We start from the raw sequence: 27,522 nt of genomic DNA on the forward strand, positions 1-27,522 counted from the left end.
CAAATCCAATCTACAGAAATCTGCTTACATGTATGCAACTTGCCCAAAGGGGTTTTGTTGAATGTGTTGCTATATCTGTTGCTTCAAGCATTGTATACTGTGTGTTCTGGATAACTAACTCCTCTTTGAGTCTTTAAAATACAGTTATGAAAAAGTACAGTATACATATTAAATACATCATTTAATACAGTTTGAATAAAATTACACGATCAAACAACCTTGAAACAGCTTTCTTAGTATCTGCATTTAATACAGAAAATAATACATGGTACCCAGTTTTATGTCATAACTAAGTTTGCATAAAATATTTGGCCCATTTATAAAAAGGATGTAGTAAGTGGGATTTTTATGTGGATTCCTTTAACTTTGGGTGATAGTTGTACACAGTATCTGTGTTCATAGAGCATTCTTAGAAAGCTATATAATACGGCAAATTGTTTAATCATTCTCCCTTCTCTGTGGATGCTGAGGGCCGTTCAGAGAGAAAAAAAAAAGTGATGGATCTGTTTTCTTTAAATGGGGAGAAAAAGTGGCAGGATTGAGACTGCATGTCAAACTCGGTTGTTGCAGGAATCGCATTTGACGTCCATCTTCTCTTAGGTTTGGAAATAGTTCCAGTGAATGCTGAGATCTGTGCATAATATACTAGCTATTTTCCTTCCTTCATCTGCAGGAAGAGCTGGCTTCATGAGACCTGAGTAGAGGTATGGAGTGGACTCTGATTCTTCAAGAACAGAAGCTTTTGCTAGGGAGATTGTTTTTGATGAAGAGCTAATTTGTGTGCAGTCTGTCTTCTTGGCTGTAGAAAGGGAGGTGATGTCAATTCTGATGTGCTCTACTTCTGCTGTCCTCTCCCTCCCAAGATTCAATTGGTGCCAGTTCATTGCTTTTCAAATACTTTCATTTACTGCATTTTAAAAAAGGTGCATTGTGAGCACATGAGCCTTTAAAAATGCCACTGAATGTAGATCTAGCTGTAGATATTCTGGTATAGGTATCTTGGTAAACTCTTACTTGTCTGCAAAGTATGATGTTTACAGTCTGCCTGCCTTTATAGATTTTACAATAAAAGGTGGTCAGTTTAGGAACTTTGAGCAGAACCATTTGCACATGGGCAAAAGAATGGTTTCTCTGAGCTATGGCTGCAGTTCACAGATTTATCCTTGGTAGTTTTGAAAGAATGCTGTGTACCATGGGCCTGCTTTTAGTGGATAAGAGCCAGGGAATTTTGTTGGGCATTCCTAAAGTGAAGGAGATACTTACTCTAGAACTTCGTGTAGTGTTGAGAATAAAGGAAAATGACAATTCCAGGTTAAGGAAATAATATAAAAATTAAATATACAAGTTATGAAAATCACATTTTTTTTGTTTGAATAGTACATGTTTGATTTCATATAAGTTCTGTCAAAATTATTTATATTTTTTCTGGACAGTGTACTGAAGTTACATATTTTAGTAAAAATACTGTATGTAAATTGAGTGACATAAAAACATATCTAGAGTGCACAGTTATCTCATTTTGCACCATTATTTTTTCTTTTAATTTTCCAGTTTTTAATTGTAGCTGTTTGTTTACTCCATCAAAAATTATTTCCAACAAATGGCAAGTGTTTAAGAGGATTGTTAAGAGATCGAGCTATACTATTCTATGCAAAGCAGAAATCCACTGGGGCTCATTGAAGTTCTTTCTAGATGTATTTTCTGTAGCAGAAACAGTGTCTGAGTCAAAGAATTACAAAACTATACAGGTTTTGGATTTTCCGTCCTCTCCACTTCCGCCACCTCCAGCTGCATTTTCTGCCAAAACACAGAGAAGGAAAGTTAAGTGAGTATTTTCTGTTCATTTTAGCTGCGCTAATTTCTGATGAAAAGGTGTTGCTTTTGTGATGTGCATATTATGTGTGTGACCTTCTGAAAATTGAATGTGCTTTCACTTCTTGTCTGGGAAAATAGAACAAGAAACAATAACACATGCTATATATACCTATGTGTCTATAGTGTAGCAGTTGTTACCAATATTTGTCAAAGGACCAAACACACACTGAACCACTCTTACTGGAAAGTTTCAGTAGTTAAATATATATAACTGTCCCACACATACAAAAATGAGGTATGCAAGCCATGAAATGAAATAAAATCTTGGATGAATAAAATCTGTGAATCTGTTTTTGAAGCAGATGATAAACTTTAATTTGACCTAATTGTATAAACCTTTATCCAACCCTGCATGAATCCCTTTGTAATTACCAATTAAGAGAGAGACACTTTTTATGTTTGTTATCTGTAGCTACTGATTCTGTTACTCTCTCTCAAATGATTCCACAGATGTTCCTTGATCATAGTTAAGATTCTTTCCATGTAATAAATTGCGTTTCCAGGTTCATTTAAGATAAGATACCAATATTAGAATCAAAACTTACATTTGAAAGCTGTGGATCACCATGTTACTAGGTCATTTTCGACCCTTTCCACCTGCATTGAAACATGTCACATAATCAGTGTCCTACCCTCTGTAATTTGTGGATATAATCAACACTATGTTACTAACCATGTATTTTATTTTCTTACTTTAATACTGTGTTCTGGTTTTCTTCTGAACTTTCCACTGTAGTGGTTCAGCAAATACATACATTTTGTTTTCTGTCTACTGAGTGGCTAAGAATAGCCAGGTCAGTGTGATCTAGGGAGACCACCGTGGTTCAGCATGTGTCAAATTATTGTTTGTATGAACTGCCTTAACAAACCCATGTATTTACATGGCCTTGATTTGACAGTGTCAGATCTGTTCTTCACAAATGTGCCTGGCCTCGTTCCAGTGCACATTTAAAAAGATGCAAAATAATTCACTTACATTTTGTGATACCAGTTATGGTCAGCAAAAGGTCAGGTCCTTAGCTCCTGCAAATCAGTCTGTGCGTGCTTGCCTGTGCAAGGTTCCTTCTGGGAAAATACTTCTTTCCTTAAGTTGGCAACTAAGTGATTCCAAAATACCAGTGATGTAAGATGGTCCTGACTTCAGGTGGGAGTAGAAATACCCGAGTCTTCCTCAGTGTATAAATTAGTTTTTATTTAAGAACCCTGTGCTTCAGTGCACAGGATCAGAGTTCAATAACTATACTTTTTGCCAAGAAAGCAAATGCATAAGGAGGTGTGTGTGTGTCCTGGGTTGTTTTGTTTTGCAGATATTTCTGTGAAGTTCAGATGCTTACATTCCAGTGTAAAGAAAGAGTAGTTTGTTCATACTCGCAAACAGCTAGTTCTCAGCACTAAATTAATCTTAAATAAATAAGATGATATGATTAATTGCAACAAAGTGTCTTATAAAAATAAATTTGGGAGACAGTGGGGTGGGCATAATTTCTGTGGAAGTGTGTGCAAGGGGTATCACAGTGTGAGCAGGCCAAAGTATTCCTTGTCATTTTATTATAATAATAATATTTGACTCATTCTATTAAACTACTCTTTCACAATCTGCTTTGATTAAATCATGTGACTTAGAATACTTTTTAAACTTTGCAACAGCATCTCTTTTTTTTTTATTTTAGCCTGGTATAATTTATTTTAGGAGCCAATAGCTCTCAAGTTCCACTTCACCATCAGGCAGTAACTTGATGGTAGTAGGCCTTGAGTAGCCTCTCTTCTGTGTGAGATGCAAAGAATACTCGCCTATTTCCACAGACACTGATTAACAAATAAATTATTCAGTAGTGTTTTATGCTTTAAAGATGTGAAGCACGCGTTTAGAGTAGACTAAATTTTCTTTTTCAGACTAGCTGACAGTAAATCATTCTGTAGTAATCACATGCATTTTTATTCTAATCTCTGAACCTTTTCAGTCATCTCAGCTGATTGGCAGAGCTGTTGACCTGCTGTTCCACATGCAATGCAGAATAGAAATAACTGACTCGCTTCACTGTTACACTTGAGTGACAGGTTCTCAGTTTCTATAAAATCAGATTCTCTTCTAGGTTATCATACGCAGAACTATACGTCCAATATTAGGATTTAGGAAGATTAGTGTTAAATTTGTAACATGGGAGAGTGTATTTCAGCCAAGAAACTGCTGGTAGGGAACTAGAGCCAAAAGCTTTGTTTTAAACTTGGAAGAGAAGTGAGGATTTGCACTGCTTTTTTATGTTCCGAAAGTACGCCATCTCTTTTCCTTATGCTTTTCGTTTTCAGCTTAAACAAAGCATCTGAATACATTCGGGGCTGATGCCACACAGACTTTTGATACATTTCTAGTTATTTCAGGTGATGCAGTATTCACAGATAAATAATTGTTTGATTACATTGTTTTAAGTCTTGAGACAAAAGAAATTCTAGATTCCCTTCACTTTTGTGATAGTCACATTTTCTATATTTCTGCAGTTTAGAAAATGAGGTCAGTGTACTGGATTTGTGTAATCTTTAAAAGTTGTTACTCTTCCAAGTGAAGATAAAGCTAAATTGGCTAATTCAGAACTTGCATACCATTAGTATAAAGTTTAGTAGAATATTGCACAAGTGCACTGCACTATTGACTGCCTTACTAATAGATATATATTAAAACCTTTGAAGATACTTAACCTTTTTTGGCAGCAGCTTCTTCTTCCTTTTTCTTTTGTTCCTCAATAGCTTTCACCTTCTCTTCATATTCATCAGCTCTTGTTTTCCATTCAACTCTGTTGTTTTGAAGACCATCAAACATCGGTGTAATTTCCTTGTGAAACCTTGAGAATTCCTATACAAACAAATTAGTAAATTAGAAATCTATAAACACTGATGATTTGTAAAGTCTTAAATTTGTGGAAATACTGCTGCTTTGCAGAGGAAATATTTGCTTTCATTTTTTCTATTCAATTTAATTCAGTATGTATGCTAGATTAATTAATTTTATTTGATTATACTTTTTTCCAAGCACTTGTTCCATCTCCGGTTGCGAGTTTTCCGTAGAAGAGAAAAAACTTTGAAAGAAATAGTGGGAGTACCTACTGGGGCACATTTGAAAGCATGGTCTTGGCTGTTCAGTGGTGGCATGGAAATACCGTGTTGGGATAATAACGACCTAATGTGCACATAGTCGGTTAGAAAAGAGCTGAATTTTGTACTGCAAATTTTACTATCTTCCCTAATCCCCACATTTGATAATCTGATTCATATAATGCAATTATAACTCTAAGTATCAGGATATAATAAAGAAGTCTAGTATCCTTTAGTATATTTCAAGCAGTGGAGGATGTATGCAAAGATGTTAAAATATTACATGTAACTTTTCTGCATGACATTTTGGGATAATCTTAAAAGCTAGATAGGGATTAATAATGTCATTTCGGTGCCTTACAGAAGATACAGAATATCTGTATTTCCAGCATATTGCAAGTTTCCTATTCCCTTTGCTGTGCCATTAATTGCTTTCTGTAACCATCCACATGTTGCTGTTGCATACTTCTGAATGGGATGATGAAGAATCAGACTGGGCTTGCTTACCCAGTCTTTCAAGGTAGTAAAAAAAACCTCCACGCGCTCAAGTTCCACTGAGATCCTCACTTTTTATGAATTTGCTTCACATCTCTTGAATTTGCTTTGTGGGAGCAACTCTTCCATGTATCAAATGATTGAAAAATTGTGGTGGTTGTGATAGTTGTTTACTCTGTGACCGAGTCCTGCTGCTGTCTAGTTTTTTGTGGACTGCAACAGTTTGTTGCTAAGTGTGCCATCAGAACTGCTGTAGCAGGAAAACAAAAAAAAATTATTCTTACCTTGTACACAAATGTACACACAAAATCTATGAAACCAACTTGGAGCTTGGGTAGTTCATCTCCTTTGTTTCTGTCCATCATGGGCTAGAACAGAATAGCAGTAATTTACATAATGTAGATATCATGCATTTTGGTATAATGATCTAGTAAGCATCATGGGCCATTATCTATTCAATGTTTTAGTAACAGTTAATATTGCTTAACACAGTTAAACTATTTAGTACTTACAATTGGTTGTTGCTGTAGCACAGTTCGTTCCAGGTCACCTTGCTCCCAGAATTCATTTGCAACCATGAGGGCAACCTGAATAATCACAATTCAGTGGAAGTTTCAGCGGAGAGCAGTAAATGTAAGTAAATAAATAAAAGAACAAGGCTCTCCAGAAAATGTGAAAATTTTGATTAGCCAAGAACTGGCATATTATGATTTATTACTTAACTATTACTAATTTCCGTTCCACAAAGAGAGGACGTGTTTCTTGCTAGCCAGTAAGTACTGAAGTACTTGAAGTACTTATGTACAAAGCAGTGTCAAACTGTATTACAGAATTTATTTTTTGCATGTTTAAGCTACTTGGAAATGGCACCAAGGTCTACAAAATAGACACAATTAATTCAACTCATACTGTTTTTAAATCTGTACCTTAAAATACCTGAAAATAGCAGAAGTTGTATAGCACAAAAATAACTTGATTGCTGTTGAAGGGAAGCTAGAAGGGATGCCGGTTCTAGCAGAAAGACAAATAGAGAAAGTGGAACAGCTATGGAGTGGATGGGGACAGGCATCATGGAACCCTTACATTCCCAGTGACAGCAAAATAGAGGTTGTTTTCTGGAGACACAATTGGGTGCCAATACTTAAATATCTATAACATTATAATGAAGTTTTTTTTTTAAATGATCATTCACCAAATAGACAGTAAACCAGACAGCAAACGCAGTACTGTCTGTTGGTAAAGCACTTACCTTACTTTGCACTTCCCAAGGCTTGGTTATAGCAGACAGATCACATCCAGTCATCATCATAGCCCTTTGAAAACACAAAACAAAACAGGAATATAGTTAGGATAATGGCAGAAAAAAAGAGATCTAGATTTTTTTAAAGGAATTTAGATACCTAAGATGCAGGAGGATGCACATTTTGCATGTTTTGAGGAGATTGTAGACATCTATTTATAATTTAAAATTATGTTTATGCTCATCAATGATTGGACAGTAGCTCCAAGTCTTAACTTACATGTTTAGGTACCCAAATTTCTTTAAAACCTGGTCCTAGATGAAGGTTGAATAAAGAGTAAAATATTAACCACCTACATGATGACTTCTTTTTTGGTTGGGTCAATAGATATATATTTAATTGCCTCCTCTTCTGTTTCCATTTTTTCAATTGCATCCACAATCTTTTGAAACATAGTTCTTTTCCTGTTAAAACATACCAATAAACCATATATAGTTCCTGCATTAAAAATGAAATAGAAAACTGTATATCTGATACTTTTGCTTTTCCAAAGTAGTATCCGAGTCATAATAATATCAAAGTGACACCTTCTTCCTGTTGAACTCAAAACTTTTCAGGTAACCTAGCGCATTTAGATTTTGCTATATACCCCTGACTTATAAAGCAGTTTAAGTCAGAAGTCTTTGTCAGAAGTCCTGACAAAGAAACAAATAACCAATTTCCTAACTCTTCATATTAGAATGTTTGGGGTGACATTCTTATTTCTTTAGTATTATGTTTGTTATGCAAATACTGATAGTGATGCAAAACCTAAGAAGTTTTCTTTCACTTCCTCCCCTCAAAAATTCAAAGCAGCACTAAGACCTGACTGAAAAGAACTTTGAAGAATATGTGTTAATTGCTTAATAAATATTTTCATTTGCATTTAGAATGAATGAAATCATAGAATTGCTCTTCACTGAAATTTAGTAACAGCTGTTGAACAACTTTCTTGATTGTTTCCTGTCTCCTGACTTTAAATTGTTCTAGTCAATTGGTATCTGCAGTTTTGTTTTTAAATCAGCATCTTTATTTCCATGTCATAGTCATACTCCTGTTTAGTAGGTGTAGTTGTAGTGTGGTACACTGAATATCACATGTGTACACACCCTTAGATGAGGCTAGAGAATCTACACTACTGAAATCATAGTGTTTGCTGTAACTAAAAGCATATTTGAGTGACCTACTAAATGTATACTATTATGTACATTTGTGTGCTCTCTAATTTAAAAACTTAAAATGAATTAAAGAATGTATCTTATTTTACAAGAATTGGACATAATAACAATTTTAAATATAGCTCTGTACTCTGCATATAAACAACTAAAAACCACAGTCATAAATTGTATAGTCATTAATTGTATAGGATTTTTTCAGTAGGAAGTTATACAGAATTTAGTACTTACTTGAAATACAAAGCCAAGTCAGTTGCTATTATTGCAACTTCAAATAAGTGTAGAACAGTTTCAAACTGGCGCTTATTTAGGTTCTGGAAGATGTTTAAACTCTGCAAGATGGAAAGTTTACGAATTCAATTCCTTTTATAACACCGTCTTTGGTTTGTACTATACAAGTTGTCTCAGAACAGTATAATAAAATTGGCCAACTACAGTCCCTAAATTAAAATAATGCTACAAATGAAAAATTATTCAGTTGGTAAAGATAACTCTTATTGATAGCTAATAAATGGCTAAATAACTGTGTGAATGGTAGGTGGACTAAGATGCTGCTCCTAGAGGCTGCACAAATAATTAAATCCACAGTGACTCAAACAGTTGCATGTCCTGCTATTGCCATATATAAAATAAACCAAAGAAAACCACCTGTATTCCACTTAATTAGTAAAGAAATGTCAATTCTTCATAATTTCTTTACGGTTCACATTCGCTAGACTTAATTTTCCTAGACTTTTTAAAGCTTCACAGTAGACACCTTTTCCTCCTGTTGACTTGGATCCACACAATTGCCTACAGTGCTGTTAGGGACCTACTATAGTAAGTGCAGTGGCCTTTCCACAGGCAGAGGGAATGAGAGCATCACACAGCATTTTTTTAAGTGTCCTGGTTTTCCTTCTTCAACTGAGGGGACAATATCTGTGAGAGCATGGGGCACAGTGATGCCGCTGTTGAGAGCCTCGAGAGATCTTGACAACTGCTCCAGCAAAGAGCAGGGGTTAGTCTCTGGCATCTCACATTTGAAAAAGGACACTGCCATCAATAAAGGTAAAGGTGGTTTCTGATTGATTTCTAATTATTTTTTTTTTAATCATAAATTTTCTAGTTTTTTTAATGATCATTGTGCTACTGGTTAGTGTAAAGATTTATTCTGTGTCCTCACGAAGTCAGGAAATAGCACCACAGTAGGGATTGGTGAAAAATGAGGGTGGAAGTGTGTGCCTGCCACACTGCTCTGAACAAGTGAGATGGAAGGGGCACATGTGTCCAAGCCTTGCCTGTTATCTCTTATTTCCCTGCAAAATCTGTAGTAATGAGTTGTAAATAGTCTTTTCCCTTGTAGGCAGGAGAGATCCTGAGGGAAGGATAGCTGATCCCTGGGCAGAAGAGCAGGGCCCCACAGGGCAGAGGGCCCTGGCCGGCTGCACTGCCGCCATTTTGCTGAGGCTGAGGAGCCCATGGTGGGGAGCATCCCCTCTGCAGCTGCTGGGGAAGGGCAGCTGAGGCATCTGCCTAATTCAGGGAAGATCTGTAATGGGAGCTGCAGCAGCGCCTCATGATACTGTCTTCTCTGTTTTAGCAAGGTAAGGGGTGTGTGGGGTCTGGCCTGGGTGTAAGGGGGCCCTCCATGAACACTTCATCCCTTTGCTCCTCAGCTGCCACAGCCAGATACTGAATTCGGGCTTCCTGAACCAGAGGCAGCAGTTTAATTACAACATTTTGTATGTACGTATCGTATTTTCTGCTTTGGTTTCAACATTGGTGGTTTTGTGAAAGTGGAAGAAACCTGAGGAGTATGAGTGAGGCCCAGAGGAAAAGCTTTTCTATCTTGAATGAGTCTATTTCTGGTGGAATTACTGATGTTTCTTAAAAAGTGGACAGTGCATAAGAATTAGCCTTAAATTTCTGAATTTCGGCATAATTTCTTAATCTGGAACTAATGGAATGGATGAGATAAGGTGAAATTTGGAACATCATAACTTAATTGGATCTTTTGTGTTGATCAGTGTGAGCAGAAGGTTCGTGCAGGCGTACCTCGTCTTGCAGCAGGGTTTTACTGTACTCCAGGTGATGCCTTTCTAAAATGGAAGAGCCATGAAGTTTTGCCAGCGGGGCAGCTGACCTGTCGAAAGAGAAACAATTCTTTGTAATATTTTGGAGGCAATATTTTTGTTTCAGGATTCAGATTTTTAGGATTAAAATGCTTCTGCTCTGCATGTTCAATAGTTTATGTTGAATCTATACATCTTAACCATTGGTATGATGGAGAGGAAAAAACAGTGCTTGCTTTCCTTCACTCTCGTGAATGAGTAATTATGGAAATTGGAGAGCACTGGGTGACCAGTGCCCACAAAAGTCAAAGGCATAGTTAGATGCCTCAAACTTCAAAACCTGCTTTTTAAAAAAGGCCTCTCTTTTGTCTTGCATGTTGTTTTGCTGCTTGTTTAATCTACGCACCTTTTGTATACCTTTAAAACAGCATTATGCATCTTTTAGTATTTATTGTGTGGCACGGCTTTGAACTTGTCTGTAATGACTGTGGGCTGTGTCCCCTGTCATTCAAACTTACTGTAAATAAATTAAATCTAAAGTAACAGTATAATGGAGTTTAATGCCTCTAATGCCTTTGGGCTCCTCCCCTCCCCTAAAATGAATGTTTAATGGACTATAAAAGTCCTGACTGCTCAGGTGGGTTCATCTTATCACAGAGCTCAAAGATTTCCTTTGACGTTGGGCTAAGCTTCAAGCAGAGAAAATTCTGTGTCGGACTGTGGTAGTGGGAGGAAGGCACAAGTGCCTATTTACGTAGGTTCCAGGTGATTCCGTATGTTTGGAAGTGTGTTTTCCTTGTTTCTTTCCTTGGCTAATAACTCCATTCCTCAGATAACCCGAGGTGGATTGCTACATGCTACTTGTATTTTCTGACTTGTGATTAGGACTGTCGTGGTAAAGCCTGATAACTTTTATAAATAGCTTTACTGCGTATGACCCCACGTAGAAGGCTTTCAGCTGGGGAAGACCACAGTAGGAAGATTTAAAACCTCCCTTAAACTTATTTGGATGAGGGGCAGTCCGCTGAATAGGAATCAGCATCTGTCATTCTCTCTCCTACGTCACCTGGAGAATCCCTGAGAATAATCAGAAAATCCCCCCACGTCACTGCTGCAGCATGCACGCTGAAATGCCTCTCCTGGGAGGAGTGTATCCAGGGTCAGAGGAGGAGGATGAGTCATTCTGGAGATACACTTGGTGGACAACTGTATTCACACAATTATGGTTATAATCTGGTACACGTGACATTCTGAGAAAACCTGTGTTGTCTGGCTGGCGCAAAGAAACAAGCCCTAACGGGTCACGTAAAAGGCTAAATGGTGGATTGCTCACTCTTCAGGCGAAGAGTGGGTCTCACCATGATAGGTAATGTAATAGGAAGGTCAGTTTAAATCAAAGTGAATTAATACTCTTTTATAACAATTATCTACTAATAAATGTTTTTTCACAACAAACAAAGGAAAAATCACAAAGAAATCCTTTAGGATATTTTCTCAGAGCAGAAAGGAGCACGAATTGCAAAGCTTAACCTCATGATGTGCAACTACTGGCGTGTGGACTCAGTGCGAGGGGGGTGGCCACAACTGAGCTAGTAACTACTGGCGTGTGGACCCAGTGGCAGAACACAAGCTCTTTAGCTCCGCATCCTGTATAATAGGAGGAGATTACACTTTAGGAAAGGACCAACATCAATCAGTAAACTGGGAGGGGGGTGGCCACAACTGAGCTAGCCAAATCAGATGGCAGGAAACAGAGAAAAAGAATCCATCTTAAATCCCATCTGCCTCTAAACTGGCCTTTGTCTATGCCACATCCGGAATCCCTCTCCAGAAAGGTGCTTATGCCCTGTCTTGAAACAAAGTAATCCAGTCAGAGGTTTTAATTTGCTTTTCTCATTTCTCTGTGGCCTTGTGTGCGTGAGGCTTTGCCACAATCCAGGCAATGCAAGCGCTGAGTCTCTCTTAAAAATGAACTGCAACTCCAGGAGATCCTTCTAGTGCTCTGAGGCAGAAATCTTCTGTACAACAAATGTTTGTTTACGCCAGATGAATATGGAATATATGCCTTATATTTTTGCAAGTTTTGACATGGTTTTTGTCATTTGCCACTAAAAGTGCTATATATCCATATATTTGAACATTTGTACTTACTTCATCTGATACAAGTTATTGGTCCCTCTGTGATCAATGTCATGGCAGAAAGCAGCAGCAACCATGGCAAAGGCTTCTAGATCAGTATAGTATTTCTTTATTTTGCCTGTCTGTAAAAGAAAACAGACTATTTTGAGTGTGTACCTTCCTGGATTTTCCAGTTGGAATTGAAAGGAAAACTGAATCATGAATGTAAGGTTAATATTAGCAACATTACCATCAGCAGAGTAAACATTGTTTGTCCCACATTGAATCCATGTCGCCAGTTATGGTAAGTGATATCTCGGTAACCCTTCCTGACTGTGTACATCCACCTTGTAAGGACCTATTATAAACAAAAGTGATGAAAACTGCTGTTAGTTGAAACAAAATGGTGGAATTCCTATAAAATTACAGCAATGTACTATGAAGTTACTGTAATAATGTGCAAGTTCTATGAAAATAATTGCTTGTCATTGAATTAAACATGGAAACAGTAAGTTGTTCTTAAGTAAACACATGTTGATTTAATTCCTTCCATAGCTCACACAATTTCAGGATTATTTGTCTGTCTTTATGACAAATATGCAAATGTTTATTTATGTTTATTTTAGTATTGCCCAATTCTATATTAAAGTACCTACAGTCAGCTATTTTTTTTTTTCTATCTTAAAATAAATATAAGCAAGACAAAATGAAACAGACCTCAGCTGGGACTTTGAACTTTTCAACAACATTTATCTCAAAGAACAGTCGTATTCCACAAGTTATCAGACCATGCTCTGTAACGGGAAAGTCACTGAAGCGGAATTCATAGAGTTCTAAATCTTTTGGATCAGGTAATTCTTCTTTCTGATAGGAAAAGTCAAAAACACAAGGGTTTTTCTGGCAAGAACAAAGTTGGAAATATTTTAAATTTCTTTTCTGACTTCAGTAGAAACATTGCCTAAGGGCAGCATGCTTACTGTATCTCCAACGGCCTCAGGTTTCAGGATAAACTACCGTGTATTAAGTTAGGAAACACAATCATGATACTGCTGGCTTTCTACTCAGAAAGGATAGGTGGAAGTCTTGGCCAGACAGTGTTTCTTCCTACTCTGAATTCCAGCCATGTGAGATGGTGGTGACCATCTCAACATTTCCTTAGTTCAGGAATCTCAGGCCTTGGAATTTCTCCTTCCTGATATAAAATCCTATGATTCTCCCACTTTTAGCCTGGTGTCTAGGCTGCAGTTCATCTTTTTCACAACCAAAATTATTCTTACTAGGTGTTGTTCTTCCCATTTGGATCCTATGAATAGTGATAAATATAGTGACCGAAACAAACCTGTCTAGAACAAAATATTCTTTTACTTTTATGGTAGAATAAAGTATATCAGCAACTTTTTTTTTAATAACAGAAGGCGTGGTTGCATGCCTACCTACCCATAGCCTTGTCTTCTCTTGGAGACACTATAGGCAAGCAAAGATTCCTGTACAATTTTTAACCTCTGGAGTGCTGGTGGTTTGTTTCTGCTGCACAATCAACTCTCAAAATTAGTCTGTTGTACCTTGTCTCCTGTGACAGTATCTCTTTGCAATAGCCTATGTACACTTTATAGACAAACCTGTCAGGTGGATTTGGCACATGGGAAGTGGACTGCAAAACGTACAAGATTAGATGTAAAAATTCACAAATCCTATTTGCGTTCTTGTTTGTCTGTGTGCAGTAGATTCTTGACTGCTTGGCTCTTGAATGATCTCAGTACATGCATTAAGTAAAAATTGTTACGATGCTTAAATGTACAAAGCGTATAGTATTTGTGATTATTATGGCTTGCTTCAAATCCCTTAGTCATTTACTTTCCTGTGCTGTAGTCGGTCGTGATTCTATCCTAGCCATTGCCTTCCTGTGGTTTACAACAGTCTATTCTGAACAGTCCTGACAACTGAGGAAAATGAGGGATCATTCCCGAAGTAGTGGACTATATTTGTGTGTAATCTTTTCCTCATGTACTGACTTTTATTAGAAGCAGTCTGGATGCCATTCAGGGATTTTTCGCTCTCTGAGGGGCAAATACAGTGCTTAGGCCAGCTTTTCCTTGTACTGAAGAACCTCCGTAAAACATATACTAAATTCTAAAATGCAGAGGATACAGAAGTTGAGAAGCTTGTATTAAATTTCAATTGCCTATTCTGTATACATTATATAGATTCACATTAAATAGCCAAACTGGTAATAGCCAGATTAGTGAACTTTTCTATAACACTTTCCATCTGCTATCCCAAAGCCTAGGGAGGGCAGTATTATATTTCAAAGGATGTGGCACAATCCAGACAATAATTAATTCAGGGAAGTCAGATGCAACACAGAAGATAGACTATGATCACGACTCCCTTCTTCCATTGTAGTCTATAAATTATCTCCATTTTACAGATGAGGAAAAAAGATGGCAATGTATGCATATATTTCAACAAAAGAGGATGAAAATCCATGCAAGGGTATTTCCTTTTGCCTGGGATATTCCTTTATATCTACTCTCATCTGAGGTCAAGGACAAGGAAACCTGGAGCAGTGGTGTTTTAAGACCCATTACTTTGTGAATCATCAGATCTAGAAACACCTGCTTTATCCCATTAGCTATGTGGGATTCCAGGTCTTATAATAGGATAAAGCATTTGCATGTAGCCTTGGCAGTGCAGAATGTATTAGACCTTTGAATCTGTGACTCCACAGTGTTGAGGGAACTCATTTTAATTGCTTTTTGGAGATTTAAAAATTTATACCAGTATTATGTTTTTACATTTGGAGGCTGTACCATAATAATCACTTGTTGCTCTATCAGTAGAGAAATTTTATCATGTTTATCTATTAATTTTTGCAATTTTTCATGCAGCTAGATTAAATTTACTTAAATAGGTATGTGAAGCTACGCAGTCTGTTGATGTTTTTTGATTTCACCACTTGTAAGCTGTGTGAGCCTCTGTTTTGTGAGAGCCAGTAAAACCCTAGCACTGTTGCATTCCAGTCTGCATATGTACATAACTAAAAATAATTCAGTGAGCTCTTTTCCCTGTGGCTATGTCTACATCAGCAAATGTGATGTAATAGGAGTAAATATGTGAAGCAGTTGGTATTGGTAGTCAACAGATTTGCGTGTGTTTGATCTTTGTTCATCAGCCTAGCTCCGTTTTAATCCATTAACAGTGGGAGTACATTCAGTGTTTTCCTGGAGCACATCTTTGAGGTTTGTTTCAGATAAAGTCATCCAGTGCATGTGCTCCAGGACTGCTCCACAAGAAAAAACACAAGTGCGCTAAGTGAGCACAAACAGGAGTTTTCCTCCAAAAAGACACTCCCTTTCTAGACTGAAATATTATGGCAGCCAGAGGACTACACAGTCTGGAAAAGAAAGTGGCAGATTTCATGTTCAGTAGTAGCAGAGTTTTTACGACAAATCTGTTTCATCAGTGTGAAATCACTGATCACTGCCTTTGGACTTCTCTACCTAAGGAAAGGCAGGGAAATTAATCTGAAAGTAGGTTAGTTCCACTGGATTTTCCTACGTGTGTTCTCTTACTCAGAATGCAAGTGACCTTACATCAATGTGCCTTCTTTTATTTTCAAAATCAAGTAAAATCAGTTGCAGTTATAGCACTGTCCCCATGGATATTTAAAGAAGTTAAACACTTTAAATGTTAATTCATATGAATGTTTCTGTGTAACTCTGACTATCCAAGTCTGTTGACACATATTTGGGACAGAATCTTTCCCTCCAGGAACCAGTGGGATCTGCACAGAGAACTGAAGACGTTGGAGATGTATTATTAACTCAACTCCATTTAGCTTGTGGAACTGATAGATAAAATCAGTTGTATTAATCAGGATTTGGCTATAATGAGGACACATTACTATCTGATATAAACATGCTACCAGAATTTTCAGATTAATGACTTACCAAAATCCTGACAAGATCCTTTTGATCGCAATCTTCTATACTATCTACATTTAATTTCTCCTTGTATTTCTAAAAATGAAAATTAATAAGAAATTTAGGTTTTGTGTAGCAAATTTACTACTTCAATTTTGTGACTGTAGGCAGAAACTTACCAGTATAGATTCAACTTCAGCAGGGGTGGCCTTTGTCTGGTACATAAGCATTTCCTGAGCAATGTCTTTCCTGTTTTCAAGCTTATTCATCTTGTCATAAGTGTCAGTATTTAAAACAGACCACCCCAGGAACTGTGTGAGAGTCTGGAACAAACCCAAGCAAAGTGGAGATGACACCATGACAATAATTAAACTGACAATTTGAACTTTTCTTAAACTCCAATTTCTGGTTGTGCCCTTTGAAAAGCAATGTGTAACTCCACTTGTTAGAGGCCTTTACCTTCCATCAACAGATTCTGTTAGCACCTCACAGCTTTTAATGGCATTGTTTGTCTCAACCTAGTAATTAAGGGCCCATATTCCCATTTTGAGGCCTATGAACCTGAAGTTAACTGAGTGGACTTGGATACACTCTGTAGCATCTTACCTTGCCCAAGTGCATGTGATCATGAACGCTCTGGGAACTCCCATGATCACAGACACGATAGCCATTGGCAAGCAGCGTGCCATACCTGCTTACCCACTGCTAATTCAAAGATGCTGACCATCACTAAAAAGTCAAATTATTAACAATAAAATTATATCTGACTTCTGTTAATTATTGGAATGTAAACGATCAGGTTTATACAGGGAAATAAAAACTGATTCTTAAGAAACTATATAGTGAAGATAGACATTTGGTTAGATGTTAATATACTTTAAAATTTTAGACATTTAAAGATTACTTTCTACAATAATATTTTTATTAACATCATACGGCTTTTTAAAGTATCTAATCCTATGAAGCTTACTTCAATGATCTGTTCATCATACTCATCAAAAGGTTTTCCATCTTTCCTATTGTAGAATGTTGCAACTCCCACAATTTCTTCTTTTTTATTGACAATAGGCAATGACAGGACATTTTTGATAACCCATCCAGTCTCATCCACTGGTCCTTTCTGTAGGAAAGCCAAAGAACAGGAAATGTGTATTTCTTTGAAAGCAGCAGTACAGCTATTGATATAGGCAATGCAACACTAAGACCCAGGCATCACAGACAAAGGAGAAATTATTTATGTAATCAACCGTACAGCTAATTGGCAGAAAGCATTAGGATAGTTTTGTACAATACCTATAATTATTCCTATTGCTGGAATTACCTGAAATGTGAAATACTCATCTGCTGGAGCATTCATCATGTTACAGATCTGCAGCATGAAGAAAAGGAGACATTGGATGGGCTATGCTGTACACCAAGACTTGGCCTGATATTTTAAAAAGGAATATTTTTCTAAGCTAACAACAGTGAACACCCTGGCTAGCTACAGAAATTAAAACTGTTCCTGTTAAATTAGGTGTGTTTATTCTAACAGATGTCACTCTGGAGTGCTTGTAGAAAGTCCTTCATGTCTCACAGTGCAGAAGTATAATGGTTAAGAAAATAACTTCCAGTTTAAAATGGCATGAGGGTTATAGAAAGAAATCACTGATTACTAGTAACTGTCATACATCACAACTTTGACTTACATATGTTGTCTGTACAAGAAGAGATAAGAAAAATTTTAAACTGTGTGTATGGTGATTTTCTTACTTTGACATATTGTTGTGAGATAGAGTTAGCACACCTGGAAAAGTGACATCAGACGCTCACATTATTCCTCCAATGTCACCACAGTCAGAAGGAAATTTTCCTAATGTTTTGTCCATTTCTGCTGAGGGCTTGTCTCCATCCAGACTACTGATTCACATGATTTCACTGGGAACCAATGACACTGGAAGCAGCACACTGTTTTTGTAGAGGTTTTCGATCGTGGGGAGGTTTGGGGTTTTTTTATCCAATCAGAACAACTGCATGAACTAAAACTTTGCGGTTTTACTTTTGCTATGAACTTACAAATCCATTTTCAGCAACATATGTTGGTAGTCCACTGACAAGACACCAGTGATCTGCTGGAGGTGACCTTTAGAGAGAGAAAGAAATTAAATTATTTCTACAATACATGTAATTATTCTATCCCAGCAATGTATCTAATTACCACACATTCACAGGCTGCCAGTGAATACTCACGGAATTACTTTGATTTCTTCTTTTCCATGTAAAATATAGTCAATAATTTTATAAAAGTTCACTTCCTAAATAAAAAACAAAACAAAACAAAACATGTAGGTCACCTTACAACCTCAGTGTCAAAATTGAGATTCATAAAAAGAAAAATTAATATCCTCACTCGTCCATCAGGTGTCTTGGGGCCTTTGTAAGGCTCTGCCTCCCCCAGACGGATTGGCCACTCATCAAAGAACTCCTGAGAAAATGATAAGAAGGGTTTAGCCAAAGGGAGAAAAAACCCCAAACCCCAACAAACCCTCAGTTCTGCGTTCATAGATAACATGACATCTGTGGATAGCAATTTCATTTTTCCTTCTGCATAGCCGTGCTATGGTCACATTTCAGACAATATTAGGAAAACGTTGTTAAATATATTTAAAGGAAGAACTGTTTGCCAGTAAATTGCATACTAATCTGAAGCTTATCTCTGGATGATTGTACAGCTTAAAGGTTGTTGGAGACGGCGGGGATTTATAAAGCAATAACCAGACCTGCACTTCTCTCTTCTACCCTTTATCACATGAAATTCTTAATATGAAAAATTATTTCAGAATTAGTCTTCCTGGTTTATCGTGGTTGTATCCTTTGCCATGCTTATGTTTTGAATGTAATTTTTGTAATGTGGTTAGATTTTATATACATTATCCCACAGCGTTAGCGACTTTGTGTCTTGGAGAGCCTGCACTAGAAGTACACAGAACAAATAAATTAGAAGGATGTTTTTTGTAACAAAGTTAGGAATAGCACCTTTCTAGCAAGTAGGCAAAATGATTATTACCTTCTCTTTAGTCATGTCCAGCAGACCAACAGAGTATCTTTCACAATTCAAATACATTCTAATGGTATACAGTGCTTTGTGAAACTGCCGTTCTATATCCGTTAGCTCTTCAAATACTTTGTTGGCAGACCACAGAAGCATCTGTTTACAACAAAAGAGAAAGAGAGTAAATGTTTACAGCAGTAAGAAAACATAAACATATGAATCCTAGGCATTCCAGATTAAAATAAAGTGCATTCCTGTTATCGAATAAAAAAATAAGTAGATGCTATACGTACTTCAATAAGCTTGCAAGAGTATAAAATACTGGGAATAATAATGGTTTCACACAAAAACAAAGTATTATGATTAACAAATTCTTCTATACCTGACTTCTTCGGGATTCAATGTTGTAGAGGTACATCATATGATGATTTTTTAGGACCAAAGATATAAAATTGAGGTATTTTTTAAAGACCTAAAAATGACAAAGAGCAAAAATAAGACAGAAGTATCAAATGAAGAGGTAGATTCACTCCAACTACTTGTTGAACTGTTGTGTGACATTTGAGGTTATTACCTCTTCATCCTCTTTTGAGAACTCAGTGGCATTTAACTTGTTGAGTGCCATCACAACAGCAAGCACTTCTTTACCCTGCATAATTGGGATTGCCAACATATTGATTGTTGTATAACCTGTTTTTTTGTCGAGAAAGTCAGAAAAATGGTTGTTCTGAAAGAAAAGAAGAAAAAAAAAGCCACAAATGAAATGCACAACAATTAGTTACAAGGCCAAGAGCAAATGATCATTTTGTTTGATAATTTATGTTAGCAATGTTATGGGCACAGTTTCACAGTTTATGTACAGGTTTATACTTGCAAAAAAATCCTTTATCATTATTTGACCCAATGTTGCTGAGTTATATGTACAAGCTTAGACACTGGTTGTGAATATAGCTTCTGAAACCAAGTTCTGTGCCAGTTTTTATTAGAATGATGAGGATTTTGAAGAATTAAAAATATGGGGGAAATCTAGAATAAATGAGAGTGAAAAGAGAATATGACTTTGTGGCTACCTGAGAGTCTATAGCTTGCATGTAAGAGAATTACTTCATACTATATTAATATTTATTATTGTTGAATTATTTCTGTAGCTAAAATTTGTGATAATGTCACATTACACAATCCTTAAAACTACCGTCTGTCCTGAATATATATGGCTAAAAATGCTTCTGGCAGAGAGGCATCCCCAGCAGGTATGCGTCTGGCTGAGCTGTTTCTTACTCCTTCCTGTCGGACAGACTCCTATTCCTACTGCTCCCAGCCCAACATGCTTTTCTGGTGAATGGGAGGGTGGAGGACCAGGGGGATCAGGACACAGAGCTGCTTTTGTTGCATGTGTGATCCTCTTGGAATTAGACCGCATGACTAACAAATGAGCCACAACTAACTACCCCACCAACTTCATCCTTGAAATTGAGTGCTGAGGATGGTTTAGTAAAAGCTATTATTTTCATTCTTTTATGTAAGAATTGCTAGGAAGCTAGTTCAAAAAAAAAAAAACCCATTTTGTTTCCTCATATCAAAGAAATTCTTGGTGTTTTCTTTGCAATGCTTTTGTTTCTCTTTAATTTAAAAAAAAGGTTTGAAATGTGTCAGGGAAATGTCTGTCAAGGGTTGTGTTTTGTGATGTTATGGTAATACATCTAAATGAGCTGAGCTATGAGCTGGGGGATTGACATCTGCCAGTATGTGCATGCTGAAAAGTGACATGGTTTTACTAAGCAGCTAAAATAGCCAGACTCTGTCTTCACTCAGCCTTTTCCATCCCCTTGCATCTGCCACTTCTATTAAGTCAGGGCTCAGACTTCTTCAGAGAGACAAGCACTCAAGTCCTGGTCTGCAGTCACTGGCAGATTCTCCCTGATTTTCCATTAACAGGTCTGCTTCTGATTTCTCAGGGTGAGTGGTTGGTGCTAAAAGAGAATGTCAAGATGTGGTGAGCAGCCTGGTAACCAGGGAAGATCAGACTACATTATAACACCATGGATAGGAACGGCAGCTGGCCAAAGGAGTCCTGTTTCAAGGACATCGACCTGGAACCAAGGTTCCCAAACTGTTAGGAAGTCCCCTGCTGTTAGGAAGTATCTGTGAAGCCACCTATAAAGTAACTGACTTGTTCGTACATGTCTACCCGCAGAGCTGGTACATATTACTGCTCTTAATTACTGCATTAGCTTAGGCAGCCAGGGGTGTAGTGGATCTCAACATCTCTTCCTTGCTGATGGCCTGCAGAATGCTGCAGAATGCTGCATAATGGAATTTCTCCTTCCATTAATTACACACAAAGCTACTTAATCAAGCAAACAAGCCAACAAATATTGTCTAGGTTGTAAAATCAAGCATGAAAAGGCTAGGAAATCACAGAAGTAAAAATTTGTTGTCTACTATTTGGATGGTTCCTCTTAATTTCTTTTTTCAGAATAAAAGTAACCAGTATTTTTTCTATGTAGTTCAAAGTATCAGACTGTATTTGGGTCCCAGGAAAGTGTAGCCGGTTCCAAATGTGTCAGCCAGGTGAAGAGGGCATGTTTCTTCTATTTCTGTCAAACTTTCCCTGAAGTGGTGTTTTCTGTTTCCTCAGAGAAAGGTATAGGAGTATCTCACTTAACAGACATCCAGGGAAAATGCCAGTCAATCTGTCCCTTCTACGTAAGAATCGAATGCTGTCCTGCAGTCGGCTAAACAAGCATGTTATTACATGGAATTATTTCTCTGAGATGTATTACCCACTGACACAACCATTTTGGTTTTGGAGCATGTTTTTGGGCTTCAGTAAGAATTTCTAAATCTGACTGTTTTAGCCATCCAAAATAATGTAAATCAGAGAATTAGAACCTTTTTTGTAGTTCCTCCGCCTCACCAAGAGCATCTAGCATAATAGTGAGGCCGAAGTTTCTGGTTTTAGGGTGCTGTATGTTGCTACAGGGAATAAATAAAAATTTCAGACACTCCTGGATTTCTGAATACTTGAAAGGGACCTGTATATACAAAGTGAGGTTAATCAGCAGGGCACAGTTGCTGAGTTTTAATTTAAGAACTCCAGACTGAAGCACAAGCAGTGGCATTGACAAGTGTGTGGAAGAAGCACTTTGGTCATACAATTTTTGCAGAGGATAGGAAAATATTAAAGAATGCAAATCTGTGTTAATAAACAAAAAGTTCATAATCACCAGCCATCCTGAGTTGTGCCTGCATAGTGCATTGCAGCAAGATATAAAAACTTTGTAACACATTGGCAGCATTCCCACAACATACACTGACTCTTATCACACATGATTTGCATGTACAAGCAAAAATTTGTGCTTAGATTTAGGGTTTTTGTTATTGAATATTTTTCACATAATTGGTACAGGGTTTGAAGCCTTTATTTCCAGTCAAGGTTTTAAAATACTTTCTTTTGAGAACATAAGATCCTTTTGTTTTCACAGAAAATCACTTTTTGCAATGCCTGGAAAGTCATGTTCATAGACAAAGCCAGAAATACGCTTTGTAGTACCAGAGCTAGAAGAGCATCTTGGTGCTCCCCTGAATATACAAATGGGGACACGTAGTCTATTTGAACCTGATCTCTTGAATTCAGCCACCTTTCAGAGCAAGGTCTGAACTTTCAGCTCTCAGTTATGTCATAAAATAGTCTTTAAAAAAGAAAGGAGGGAAAGGCGATCTGTTGATACCTCCCTAACTGTAGTACATTTGCAGGCATTTTCTACCAGCTCCATTTATAGCTGAGATACCTAGTTATTTACTGTACAGTGGACACTTCTGTATGTACATCCTAATGTGTGCAACATGCACCAAGCTGGCACAAGCATACAGGAGTGGAAAATCAGGACACCTCTTCGTGTTCTTCTTTCTGTTATACATAATAGAAGGTTAACTGGAGAGAGGTTTGTGAGGCTACTGTGGATCTAACCTACACACTTGAAATCAGTAGCAAATTCATGTTTCCTGATTCACTAAACCCTTACAACAGTTTTATCTCACTGTAACTTGCCAACACTGCTACACATTATTATTGTAAAACTCTTACCAATGAAATACCAATATAATGTTCTATGTTTAGATCATTTAGCCTCAACCTTTCAATTCCTTTTCCATCTCATAGCTAACAGTGGAATTTGCAAAACCAGAAGTAACTACTGTAAAAACAGTGCGATTACACCTCTGTGCAAGGGAAAAATAAGGCTATTCTTTCAAAAAATAATTTTTATTTTCCTCATATAGCTGATACAAATAAACTTGCTTACTGAGACTATACCACATCTGATTCTGAATTGTAGCTACACAACTGTAAGTTCATATCTGTAATAAGGTAAAATAAATATAAATTAGAGAAACTCACTCCTCTGGGAACCGCAGGCATTTCAAGAAGTAAGTTAATTTCAAAAGACTACACGAGCAGATCATACTTTACAGTTATGTAGGTTTTTTTTTAAAAACAATAATTGTTAACTTTATTGTTTCTGAAATGTTCTTATTGATAGACTTTTCACAAGAACAAACTGTCTTTCTTATGTCTCTCCCTGCAGATCTCAGTTCCTTTCTTGGGAGTGATATGTTCTTCCGTGTTTCCTTTTACCAGTTTTTAGAGACCTTCTTTCATGATGAATTCTCCCTCATTGGCTGGCTTTAGATATCTCACAGTTCTTCAAGCAAACCGAAAAAGAGCTCTGCAAAAATTTCTAACCTTTCACAGGCTTTATTCTATGCCAAGCTCAAAAAATTATGAAGACCATCATTCTAATGTTCACTGACCCATTCTAGAGTATTTAATAAAGGAAGTACATCTCCCAGTTCATAATGTTATTTTAGGATTTGCTACACTCTGCTCCAGAGCTAAGCCTTGAGCATTTCTGATTGGATTAATGACTAAATGCGGCCTGAGGCAGGTGAGTTTGACACTATTGGAAACTCCAGGTTCAGAGTCTGTAGTGTAAATTATTTGCTGAGTGCAAATTTGATCAGAAAATGCAAAAACCATTGTAAGTAATGAGATAGTGTAACCCTCATTAATTTGGTTGCCATTGCACATCCAAAAGTATGTAATTTATACAAATGCAGGAAAGACAGAGAAATGGCTGAGTGTGAAAAGCAACTCCAAACAAAAGTGTAAGGGAACAAAGTTCCCTCTTCCCTGTTCGGTGGGTCAGGGTAAAGTTACACTGCTCTGGTTCATTTGAAGTAACAGAAGCAGCAGCTCAGAGTTGTTAATACCGAGGTTTGTCACATCTCAAGTATATTTGCGATTCCCAATTGCTTTTGATTTGGCACACCATCAGGTTCTTTGTTACACACGTGATTTGAAATGTTAGGAAATGAGACTTTCCCATAGAACTTCGCTTTCTTGACTGGAGGCCTTGCTAGGAAGTAGCATGATGTGATTTTGTTTATGTCCCAAAGGTGACGTTTACACCGGGGTTTTCATATCACCATCACGATTACTCCCACTGAAGAATGTCTGTTTCTTCCTTACTGTGTCGACTCCAACTGACACGTCAGTATCTGCCGAGCAGCCTACCTCTCCATTTTGAGTTTGGCAAAGGGCGTCAAATATCACAGTTAAGGCAAGTGATGACTTAATCCTGTCTTTGAGGTGGTAGTGCCAAGAGACCAGATGCCTGTTTTCCTCCACCTCTTTCCTCTTACAAAGCGCAGAGGAGGAAGAGCTTTCTGGGACCCTTTGCAGCTATGACTACTTCGCTCGTGTTGGGCTGGAGGCTCTGGCTTGGGTAGATGAGCTCAGACAGGTCCAAATACATCACCCTATGGATGTGCGATGACCAGGAGTGGGTCTGGAGCTCTATTGGAACAGGAACCACTGGAACCTCTGGCATCAGGAGCTGGTGTCACACTCACATCATTATCGCACATTTCTCTGCACTGTCCTTGCACGTTTCTGTTTTTCTTTCTGGTAGCCATGCAGCTTTTTCTCCCTGGCACTTTGTTCTCCCACTGCTTGTCTTGCATTGGCTCAGATTTCTTCAACAAAACTTTTACCACTGGGAAGATGGTATTGGTGTGCGATATTGCTTCACCTCTTATTTCTGCTTATCCTAATTTCAACTCACAAATGGTTTTGTTTCATAATGATATAATTGACTATGCATGGAAAATAAAAAGCACCTACCATCAGCTATGAAAATGTCATCAGTCTGATTCAAAACCAAAACCAATTAGCTAAATGAGTTGGCCATTCATTAGGCCACCCTCATGCATAGTCAGACATGTCAAACAACTACGTTTTGACATGTAACTTACTAGCACTGCAGAACAAACTGACTTTGGTATCTTCAAGATCACTAGAGTTCTGAAACTGAATCAAGTAGAAAATATGTATTTAACAGCATTCAGGAGCTGAACTTTTCAGTCATGTCACTGAGATGTCTGCATGTTATTTGCCATCTGTAGTGGCTATTTTGCAACTTTTTAAAGTTGAATCTGTATTATATTACTTTAAGTATGTTTTTCACATAAAACAAGAAAATTAGACTAAAAAGCAGCTTTTAATTTTAATTTTTAATATCAAATTTTTCTTCAGTTATGAAAGCTTTCCTTCTTTAACATAAGTTAATTCAAGGAAAGAATTAAATTTTGGATTTTTCTTCTGGAAGACACGATTAGTAGAAATTTCTTACCGTGTTAAAATACTTTCTTGGAAGTTGACTGAATCTGTCTTTATAACAGATTGGAACACATTTCCATTTCTCCAGTTAATATTTACTATACTGAGTGTCAGTTTATGACAATCTGGTTTTTATTATGAAGATGATAAGATAAAATGGAGGAGCAGACATTAACATTTACAATGCACATTCTTCCCAGGTAAAAGGTTACTTCTCAATTTTTTCCCCATTTTTAGTTTATTTTAGGATTGTTTCTTTCAGGTGGGTATTTGAGTTTCTTCTCCAAGATCACATTGCTAGGTAAATAGCAGAACATGAGTTAAGAACAGAGACATCTTATTAGCAAGTGACTGCCTTGCTACCAGCTCCACCACGAAGTGACTCCATTCCTTCCATTTTCAGGGCAACCACTTGTGTCAGTGAGCATCTTGCTGTCTTTTGTCACTGCAGACAGACCTGGAATTAAAGTCTCTCCCACCCTTGCATTAAAGAAAAGTAGAGCTCCCAGAAAAAAATACCAAAAAACCCACTCGTGCAAACTGAAGCTGGATCAGATTTCAAAGGGGTGATACAAGTGCTTGCAACTTGAAAATGTATTTATGTTGGTTTGTGTTGTAGGATTCCAGTGGTTAAATTAGGTGCCACTGTGCGGGCTGCTAAATCTGAATTGGAAGCACCAGAATCTCTCCACTCCGTTGCTTCTTCACCTCACTGGGGGTTGTGGATTCCAGTGCAGGATCTCTAAAAATGAGGGCTTGTTATTTCCGCTTCAGAACATGAGTCCCATTATGGATCTAATCCACAAGACTTTGCTTCTTTTGAATCATTTTTTCACCATTTTTATAATTTTATACTCTGCTATAACCAGGAAAATTATTTCTTGAGTTTCCGATACTCAGTAATTCAAATATCTCTGAATTAAAAGGAATAATGAAATCATATAAATCCATTATGGTTTACAATAAATATATATAGTCTTTATTATTGGTTCTTACAGGCTGAGAATGTGAGATTTTGTTTCCATAGAAGACATGCTCCTTGATTAACTATTTCTTAGTTTTATTTGGAAATAATGCCTTAGCAAAAGATGTAAAGTAATTGTATTCTTCTTTATCACATTGTCTGTGTTATCATTTAATATTTAGAGAATATTAATGGACATAAATGTTATGCAGTCAGTTATTTCACTTTGTCAGACCCTGGGAATAATGTGAGGGTAGTTATTAGGGTAGTGGTCCTGCCTGGCCTCCATTTCTCACTACTGTGAAATCCTGGATTAAACACTATTAGCTCTCACAGTCAACAGGTCCATAATCCTGGGGGGGGAACTGCTCTGGCTACTAAGTTAATTACAGAAAGTCTGTATCTTTTCCTCTGCTTTTCTTTTCTGAAGCATTAGTCAGGATGAGGAGATTCCTCACGTTTATTGGTACCTTTCCAGGTCGACAAAGGAGATAATCCTTAAAGAACTGACTACCAGGCACTAAAAATGGCACTAAAAATGGACTCTTATGTTTTTCCAGCTATTTACTGCTGTTGCGATCTTTCATTACGTGCACTCTTGTTATAAAGGGGTGGTGACTGAAGCATGAAAATGTCTCACTGTCTGTCAGTGTTGTCATGTACTTAAGACTTAAAAACCACTATGCTGTTTGGGTATGGATTGTGTCAACCGTAGAAAGTGGATAGAAATGACATCTTTAAAGTACTATAACCATATAGAATTATGCATTGTGCATTTGGTACTCTGACAAGGTGGTAGGGGCAAATTCCTCTCTGGCTTAACTCTGCTGGTCTTTTTTTGCTC

General features: G+C 37.2%; 1 protein-coding gene across 1 annotated transcript in view; it reads right to left on the reverse strand.

The window, feature by feature from the left end:
* Window positions 1-1,732: 1,732 nt before the first annotated feature.
* PDE6C (phosphodiesterase 6C, cGMP-specific, cone, alpha prime) overlaps window positions 1,733-27,522 on the reverse strand; it is a 28,439-nt gene continuing 2,649 nt past the window's right edge. The window contains exons 2-23 of the mRNA XM_010154774.1: window positions 19,610-19,762; window positions 19,418-19,507; window positions 19,051-19,191; window positions 18,394-18,468; window positions 18,234-18,298; window positions 18,060-18,126; window positions 17,326-17,373; window positions 16,975-17,124; window positions 16,184-16,327; window positions 16,032-16,100; window positions 12,799-12,945; window positions 12,332-12,439; window positions 12,115-12,224; window positions 9,947-10,034; window positions 8,144-8,244; window positions 7,055-7,162; window positions 6,707-6,770; window positions 5,970-6,044; window positions 5,742-5,825; window positions 4,570-4,723; window positions 3,867-3,869; window positions 1,733-1,797 (exon numbers count right to left, since the gene is read on the reverse strand). Of these exons, the coding sequence (XP_010153076.1) occupies window positions 1,733-1,797; window positions 3,867-3,869; window positions 4,570-4,723; window positions 5,742-5,825; window positions 5,970-6,044; window positions 6,707-6,770; window positions 7,055-7,162; window positions 8,144-8,244; window positions 9,947-10,034; window positions 12,115-12,224; window positions 12,332-12,439; window positions 12,799-12,945; window positions 16,032-16,100; window positions 16,184-16,327; window positions 16,975-17,124; window positions 17,326-17,373; window positions 18,060-18,126; window positions 18,234-18,298; window positions 18,394-18,468; window positions 19,051-19,191; window positions 19,418-19,507; window positions 19,610-19,762 (2,109 nt within the window). The remainder of the gene's footprint in view (window positions 1,798-3,866; window positions 3,870-4,569; window positions 4,724-5,741; window positions 5,826-5,969; window positions 6,045-6,706; window positions 6,771-7,054; window positions 7,163-8,143; window positions 8,245-9,946; window positions 10,035-12,114; window positions 12,225-12,331; window positions 12,440-12,798; window positions 12,946-16,031; window positions 16,101-16,183; window positions 16,328-16,974; window positions 17,125-17,325; window positions 17,374-18,059; window positions 18,127-18,233; window positions 18,299-18,393; window positions 18,469-19,050; window positions 19,192-19,417; window positions 19,508-19,609; window positions 19,763-27,522) is intronic.

This window comes from Eurypyga helias, unplaced genomic scaffold (assembly GCF_000690775.1).
Source record: "Eurypyga helias isolate BGI_N326 unplaced genomic scaffold, ASM69077v1 scaffold7357, whole genome shotgun sequence".
Classification (NCBI taxonomy): domain Eukaryota; kingdom Metazoa; phylum Chordata; class Aves; order Eurypygiformes; family Eurypygidae; genus Eurypyga; species Eurypyga helias.